The sequence below is a fragment of the Andrographis paniculata genome, unplaced genomic scaffold (assembly GCF_009805555.1).
Source record: "Andrographis paniculata isolate CXL003 unplaced genomic scaffold, ASM980555v1 Contig80END, whole genome shotgun sequence".
NCBI lineage: Eukaryota > Viridiplantae > Streptophyta > Magnoliopsida > Lamiales > Acanthaceae > Andrographis > Andrographis paniculata.
Window position 1 is genome coordinate 4,624,303 of NW_026137618.1, and position 9,340 is coordinate 4,633,642.

A 9,340-nucleotide genomic window follows, 5' to 3' on the forward strand; every position below is an offset into this window, starting at 1 on the left:
ACAATTATTTTACCTAAAAATTATAAAAAAATTATAACACATGAGTCATATTATCTAATTACATTTAAAATTTCAAAATTCATGTAATTAAACAATAGGTGAAATTGCTAAAACTATTATATATATAATTAACACTCGATCAAATCCATAAATATTTTAGGGTAAATTATATAACACATCCTTATGTTTTACTAAAAATGCACAAAATACCATATGTTTTATTTATTGCGTGAAACCCTTTGTGTTAATTGAAAGTTTGCATTAAACACTCTCCTTGTTCAAAATTGATATTTGATTTGAAATAAAGACCTAAATTACATAAATTTTATACAAATAAAAAACGTAAATATCTTAAATAATTTTTTTTGAATAAAATAAATAAATAAATAATTGATCAATCATTTATTTTTATAATTTTTATAAAAATCATACAACAATTTGTCTCCAAAAATTATAAAATGAAGGATTAATAAATTATTTATTTATTTATTTAATGTAAAAGCTCTTTTTATTTGTATAAAACTTGCGTAATTTAGGTATTTATTTAGAACTAAATATCAGTTTTGGACAAGAAGAGTGTTTCGTGCAAATTTTTACATTAACAAAAGGGGGATTTCACGCAATAAATAAAACACAAAATTTTTTGTGAATATTTACTAAAATACATGGGGATGTTATATAATTTACCCAATATTTTATACAATTAACAATATAATTTCATAAAATATTGATATACACCACTTATTAAAACATCAATATTGACAAGGTATATGATATATCTTGTCAACGAGATAAATAAAAGACAAAAGTAACAATGAGGTGTACAAAATATTTTTTGCAATTTTCCCTATAAACTACTATTCAAATTCAAAATTTTGATGATTTAAAATTCAAATCAAAATCGAAATTCGGAAAAAAGACAATAATATGTAAGCCATATTAATTATTTTTTTTCCATTTTCCATTTATTATTTTAAATTTTTTAAAATTGATACCTATTTTAGTTGTCCTAATTAAGTCTCCTCTATCCTAATGTTTAATTGGTAATAAATACATTTGGATTCTATTTTTAATATCAGCTCTATAAATAATTTGGTGAATAATTAATAAAAGCAATAAATTTAAAATAAAGAAATGGGTAGGTAGTAAATAAAAAAATAAATTAAAATAATAATAATAATAATAATAATAATAAGTATCCAAATATTAATAATTATAGACTAAATATTTTTGATAAAAAAAATATGAAATTCTTATTTATATATTAAATTTCTACTGGATAAAGATTTTGTACATTTTAAAATATGAAATTAACTTGTATATGATATGTAAAAGTTTCATATTTATATATTTAAATAAAAGTAATAAGTAATACATACCTTTTACAGATTTAATAATAATAATAAAAAATATGATTATTTTAATCTTGCAATTAAATAAAAATATTTTAATTATTTGTAACAAGATCTCATATTAGTTTTGAAAAAAATTGCAAAAACCTTTAATTATGAGTATTTGAAATTTTGATTTACTTAAAAAATGCTAAAATTCTTATTATCACTTTATAATACTTACATTAACGCATATTAATTATTAAGAGAAAATATTAAAAAATAATTATTATACTAATTTATTAATTATTTATATAAAATCTTATTAGTTTTAAAATAATTCCTTGATTTTTTTAATAAATAAATATATATTTTATTTTTTATAAAGTTTCAAAAAGTAAATATTCCGGGCACAGACGACTATTTGTCTTAGATATTTATAAAATTCAAAATTTATTACAATTTGCCATGAAATGCCGCCTTTTTTGCTTTTCCTTTTTGGGCCGCGTCTACGGCCTTATTTGCCTATAAATTTGATTTCGTCGAAGTGAAGTTTCGCTACACATCGCATGAAAATATAGCGGTATCGATCTTAATCTGCTCTTTTTTTTTTTTTTTTGCAAGGAAAGACGTCTCAGAGATTTTAAGCGTGCTCTTGGAAGATGGAGGCTAGAGGATTCTTGAATCTAAAGAGAAAATACGCAAAACCATCATCTAGATCTGGTAAATAAATTATTTATTTTTACATTCTTTAATTTTCGCTACGGATGTAAATTAAAAATGAAGATTGAAATGCTAGATTAGTTAGGCTAATCGAAGTAACTTTAGCCTAAATACATATCTATATATAAATAAGATTTGTTTAGTTAAATCCTTTCATCTAAATAACTCTTCGTAGTTTTTTCAATTATGTCTTTAATGAAGTTGTGATTGTTAGAATCGATTATCTATTGATGTGATTGTAGTTCATAAATAATGTGTATGTTTGAGGGAAGTGTTTGAAGGCGATGTTTTTAAAAGAAGAAAAAAATAGCAGATTAAAAAACATATGTGAACAAACTCTATATAAATCTTATTTTTTACTTTCTTTTTAAAAATCCCTTCTACGATAGCTAAATTTAGATCTAAGATTTATGAGTTAAAAACCATTGAATTTTTAGGATCTAAGTTTGTTTACTTTGAAATAAGTGTATTCACTTTGTGTTTTTAGATAGGTATTTTTTATATTAAACATAGAAAAATGTATTGATAATATAAAGAATAATATTTGTGTTGAATGGTTGATTTTTCCGTATATAGATAGAATATATATTATATATTATGTGAGTATGTGTACATACTATATCATTTGATAATATTAATCAAGAAGCGTGTTCAAAAATTTTTGTTGAGTGAATGCAAAATGTTTAATATTTGTATTCCATTTGAAGTAAATTCAATTTTTTTTTACTTTCATGTCGATTTTATTTCGTGTAGGCATAGTTCTAGGGGGGCGCGGGATTTACTTGAATCGGGAGATGCCACGATCCCCGCCAACAAACAGTGTAGCGAGGATCGACATCAACCAGGTTCCGCCAAGGCGTGACCCCGACCAAATCATGCCCATCGCCAATGTTTCGCGCATTATGCGTCGTGCCCTCCCTGAACATGCTAAGATCACGGACGATGCTAAAGAGGTTTTCCAAGAGTGTGTTACAGAGTTTGTTAGTTTTGTGACATCCGAAGCTAATAGAAAATGCAACCAAGAGTACCGTAAAACGGTGACTTCTCAGGACATACTTGTGGCCATGGAATCATTGGGGTTTGACAAATATGTCGAACCCCTCACAACCTACATGGGTAAGTACCGCGCTTTTGAAAACTCAGGGACCAATTCCGCTAGCAATGCGCAAAATCTCGGGCATGAAGCAAACAATGATCATGAACAACACATTGTTCATCAAGCTCCACCACTACCCCCTCCGTCGCCGCCACCAGAAGCCACCCTAACACAACCGTGGAATTTTGCTCGATTGGGAATTGTGCCGCCGCCGCGGCCATCACCACCACCGCCGCCTAAGCTATTTAATTCGGATGGCTTGCCTAGGAGTTTCCTTGAGCTACTTCAAGGGCCATGGACAACTGAATATGATGAATACTATTGAAGAAGTCACATTTTTGTGACAAGAATTAAACAAGTTTCGATGGCTTGCCCTTGAACTCGAACTTTGATTTAAATTTGTGTTTTATTGCATGAGAAACTTAGGTTTTTTATTTGAATTATCTTCATGAACATTTGCTTTATCGACTTTTATAATAAGTGTTCTTTCATTATCTCCATTTTCCTATAATTTATTTTTATTCTTATTTCTTTGAGTTTGATTCATGTTGCTTGCATATTTGAGGAAATCTTAGTGATAATTTTAGTGTTATCAAATTATTTTAGGTAATTATAATTTATTTAAAGGTTGGAGGGATTCATGCTTATCGAGTTACAATAAGTGTTAGGTGGTGTGGAGTATGCTAGGAATAGTATGTCTTGTAGGGGACAATGATAGAATTTTAGATAGTTATTCTAATTATATTGAGCATGTTGTCCAAATATGACACTTCTACCTTATGTGTTTCCATGAGTATAAAAATATGTCCAAGATAGGACATGGAAAAACACAATTTTTAGTAAGAAAAATGAGTTATATCGAAGTTAGGAAAAATGAAATATACATGGATGTAAGAAATCAACTGGAATTGTATGTTTAAATATTTTATAGGAAACCAAGAACTACCATATATATATATATATAGATACAGTAAGTGCCCTTTCGTTTCAATCGAAATGTTGCAACGCACACATATGGTTCGCCTAGTGTGACTTGTTTTGTCGGGCCTAGTTTGCAGGGTATTAGGTTCGGCCGGGAGTTTACCCAGTGCGCACTTTCGGGTAGCGACTGCGAGTTTCCACGTCATAAAAAAAAAAATGTTGCAACGCATGATTGGAATTTCAATTTCAAATTTGAATTTCAAACTCAAACTTTAATTTTGAATGTAGATTTGTATCTTTACACTTTTAAGTTCAAGTTTTGAATCTAAAGTTTAATAGACACACTCATTCAGAAATACCTTTTCTAGAATCAATACCCCCTTTTGGATGTAGGTACATGAATCTACATTTCATCATGTAATACATTTCTACAAGTGGTGAGCCTTTATCATTGTATCCATCATTTGTTTCATTATATACAATGTAAGTGTTGGGACTGGGCCAACTCAACACTAGTATGATATTGTCCTCTTTGTGCTGAGCCCGCACGAATTTGTTTTTGGATATTTTCCAAAAGGCCTCATACTAGTAGAGTTTACTTGGGACTTATAAGGTGTGGAATTTTCTTCACAATTTCCGATGTGGGACTTGGGTTTGCACCCCAACAATCCTCCCCTCAAACCAAGGACCAACCAATGGCCTTCCCTGCCCACCTTGTACCGCCTATCACAAAGGGACCCACTGTCCATCTCAATCAGGACCGACCCAACACCGCCAGGAGACTTTCGACACAAGGCTCATCCGTAGGTCACGAGGACGAGTCCACCACCACAACCAATGCTCGATGCCACCCAGTCCACTTCACCATCTAACCGGACTCTGATACCACTGTTGGGACTGGGCCAACTCAACACTAGTATGATATTGTCCGCTTTGGGCTGAGCCCGCACGGATTTGTTTTTGGATATTCTCCAAAAGGCCTCATACTAGCGGAGTTTACTTGGGACTTATAAGATATGAAATTTTCTTTACAACTTCCGATGTGAGACTTGAGTTTGCACCCCAACAGTAAGAAACAAAGATGATGCTAGATTTATCGAGCGCACACTTCACACATCCTCATCCTTGTGTTCACTTAGTAGTTTTAGTGTCCCTTAGTTTTAAAGAAATCCAATTGCCATAAAATTACTAGCGTTTCTTCAATATTTTAGCGTAATCTTCAGTTTATCAAAGTAAAACAACTATACACAATAAATCCATGCATAAAAAAATATATCTTAAAGATTTAATTCTAGCTTAACACCCCACACTTTCAAATATTCGAGAATCATTGTTGTGGGTACATTGAAAGCAAATTTAACCTCTCTTGAAGCTGAAAAATTTCATGCTCGTATAGGTAACTCTCTTATTTTTGCTCCTATAATTACTTGAATACTTTCTTATGTGTTTGCTAATAATGAACATTTGATTTACTAGTGAATCAACTTAATATTCCAACAACATATGCAATAATATCTAGAGTTTAACTCAACTTTCCTACTTAATTTTTCATTGGTTGCCTCCAACTCTCGTCTTCAATTATCTTAGGGCATGGGGTGTTAAGAACATACCCAACCTTCATAGTAGTAAGAATAAAATGCATTTTTTTGACAATTCCGGAAATCAACCCCTTCAAACTTGGATAGCTTTCAAAATCTCACTCGCTATGATCATCACGTACATATTTTATTTATTTTTTAGGGGCCAATGTCTTTTAAGGTACCATGATAGTGTTGGAAATAATCATGCTGTCAATTTACTTGATCTATATTTGACCAAGTTTGTTAAGTGTATTTTCTTCTAAAGTCTACTTATATTTTTAGATATTTCAGTTCCGGTTCTTTCGTTTCTTTATGTTTATCCAAATAACTTTGAAAGTCTATAAATAATGTGCTCTCAACTATTCATCGTAATTCAACAAGTTTACTAATACAAACAAAACTTATTTATTTGTTTGGTCTCCTTTCGTCTAGTCTTAATAACAATCACCACATTGTCCTTTTTCTCTTCTCCCTTTTACCCTATATCTCACAATACTAAACTCACCCTAACTATAGATATAACCAAATTCAACCACATGACACTACACCATCACATTTATTTCACAATTTTCTTTCTACCTCTAGATTTATCTATATATATTTTTTTATATATATATATATACATTTTTTTCGATTGGATAAGGTGGGATCTTCATGGCTTGTTCTTGTTGCTTGCTTATCGTTTATCATTGATGTGGGAGGTCAAATCTAACAATTGGTATTAGAGTCTGGTGTAGGTTGGTGTAATCGGTCCATGTCCAAAAACCCTAAGTTCAATACAATGTCGATTGTTCCATAAGATGCGTGGGTGAGAGATAACATCAGGGTGTCGTTTGTCTATTCTAGTTAACATCGAAAAATTATTTGAGTTGGTCGATCAAGGTCGAGGCGATCATGGAAGCCCAAGGAGTTTGAGACCCTATTGCACAAGCAAAAGGGAGAGCGATAGATGTGAAAAGGATCAAGACAATGAGGGCAGCGCACTCCATTTCAAAATGCTCTCGTATGACCTACTACTTCAAGTTGCAACAAAGAAGATTGTAAGGAAGGTTTGCGACAGCTTGAAAACGAGGTTCGTTGGAGCGGATCGTGTCAAAATGGCACATCCACAGACACTGAGAAGTGAGTTCAAGGGAATGTATATGGGGGGAGAAATCCTGGAAGAATAAGCTAGAAAGCTAAGTGGGATGGCCGCAAAATATTCCAACCTCGAGGTGACGCTGAATGATGCGACACGGGTAAAGAAGTTATTTGATACTTTACCTAGTGAGTATTAACTCGTTATTGCAGGAATGGAGCAATTATGTAACCTTGGGAGTATGCCGTTCTAGGAAGCGACTAGGCGCTTAAAGATATTTGAGGAACGTACACAAATGTGGAAACCCATTGGTCTTGGAGATAGTTAGTTACTCCTCATTGAAGCGCAATGGAAGGAGTGAAAAAGAAAATGAAGGAGTTCCTTTGATGATCGAAAAACTTGCGACCATGATAGAGATAACAATAAGGAAGGTGTAAAATATGGAGACGATGGAAGTGGCCGAAACAAAAACCATATAAACTGTTTCAAATGTGAAAAATGGGACATTATGCATCCGAATGCAAGAGTAAACTGCATGAGGCAGAAACCAACCTAACTCTTTTGGAGCAAGAGATCAACTTGCTTCAGATGGATAATGAAGAGCATACCTTTTTATTTTTCGGAAAAGAGACGAAGATTGTTTGAAGCTACATCAGGATTATAGAGGATACTGTTGGAACTAATCCTGCGGTTAGTTTACTTGGTCTATTTGACAAAGTTTTTAAAACAAGTTTACTATTTTCTAAAAAGTTTAGTTAGAGTCGTGTTATATTTTTAGACATTTCGGTTCCAATTCTTTTGTTTCTTTATATTTATCGAGGTAGCTTTGGAGGTCTATAAATATTGTACTTTTCTCCCTATCTCTTACAATACTACACACCCTAACTATATTTTAGGGGTGACAAAAATAATCACAGCTCAAAAGCACGGTCCGAGCACGACACAAAAAACCGTGCTTAGGCCTCAAAAAATAGGCTCAAAAATTTTCAAGTCATGTCTAGCCCGGCACGCTAATGAACCGGGCCGTGCCTGGGCTCACGAAGGTTGGACCATGTCTAGCCCAGCGCGGTATTAAAATTAATATTTAAATTTTAAGAAATCTATATATATATATTGATTTTTGAAACAAAGACAGAAATTAAAACATGACTTGTTGGTAAAATTCTTGGCTTGTATATATTTGGTTGAGTTATTCAAACTTAAAAAATAAACAAAATTATTTTTTTTAAAGAAAGCGGGCCCGGCCTGACTTGAAATCGGGCCATACTAGCCCAATACAGTTTGAAATCGGGTCGGGCCGGCCCAAATTGCCACTCCTATATCCAGCCCACCCTTGCCCCTTAGAGGTCCTCTACTGCTCCTGGCGATTTATAAAATATTTCATTCGTCTCAGTTAAATTGTAATGCCCCGATTTCGGAATGTATAAAATAATATTATTATAGCAAATAAATATTTGACAATAGTAATGGAATCAAGAAACTAATATTTTGGGATAAATTATATTCCAATTTTGTATATTAGTTATAATTAAATAGACTGTTAAATGGATAAATATCGATAAAATTAAATATAAATATAAAATATAAAATATATAATAATATAATAATAATAAAGGTAATGATGATGAAGATAATATTTATAATAATAATAATAATAATAACGCTAATAATAATAATATAATATAATATAATATAATGTATATAATATATATATATAATAATAATATAATTATATATATAAAACAAGCAAACTTACCTGCGAAGCGAAGGAAGGCAGAGGAAGAAACGTGAAAGAGAAAAAGAAAAAAAGAAAGAAAAAGATTTAGCCGTCCGATTCCAATTCCGACTTGGGTATGGTATTCCTTGCTATTCGTAGAGTCCGATTATAAATTTTAATACGAATTTTGATATTGGAGTATTAAATTAGAAATTCTTCAAAAATTCAAAATTGGCTATTTAGCTATTTAATCGATGAATTTCTTTAGCTAATAGCCTATTCGTAGCGCCGACATTATATTTTGAGAATTTCGTACCAATCCAAGTCGAATAAAAAACGGCAGTATATCGCACCTGCCTGCTTGTTCATACCTTTGCGTATTTTTATTTAATAATCGGGCAATATAAATATTATGAGGTAGAAGGATTTTATAGCTAGAATATCATATTCTACTAAATATAAAAGTTTGGAGCCCGACGAGTTAATTATAGAAATTAGCTTTTGAATAAGCAGGTAGCTCCTGAGAATAAGCATAAAGCTCATCTGATTTGAGTAAATAATGGGACAGGTGTACGTTGGAGGAGATTTGGGTGAAGTTATAAAATCCAGAAAGTATCGGTAGGAGGTAAGCAGTAGGGAATTAAATCTAATTTTAAGAAATTAGGTATTTATGTTGCATGTGATTCTGATTCTGATATTGATATGATATTATGTGGAATCATTTGGTCAGTGCATCTATATATGTATATATGTGTGTGTATATGCATGGGTGAAACTTCGTTTTACGATATTTGATATACGTATTTGATCGTGTTGGTGAATTTATAAAAAGGAGGATAGGTGGGCCGTCTCACCAGCCCTTTTCATTAAATTCACTTATTGACATGCTGCACA

The 9,340-nt window shown here is 31.7% G+C and overlaps 1 protein-coding gene across 1 annotated transcript; it reads left to right on the forward strand.

The window, feature by feature from the left end:
• The first annotated feature begins 2,848 nt into the window (after positions 1 to 2,848).
• On the forward strand, positions 2,849 to 3,475 carry LOC127240997 (nuclear transcription factor Y subunit B-8-like). The gene has a single exon (XM_051259873.1). It carries the CDS (start codon positions 2,849 to 2,851, stop codon positions 3,473 to 3,475), a length of 627 nt encoding a protein of 208 aa, XP_051115830.1.
• Positions 3,476 to 9,340: the final 5,865 nt, after the last annotated feature.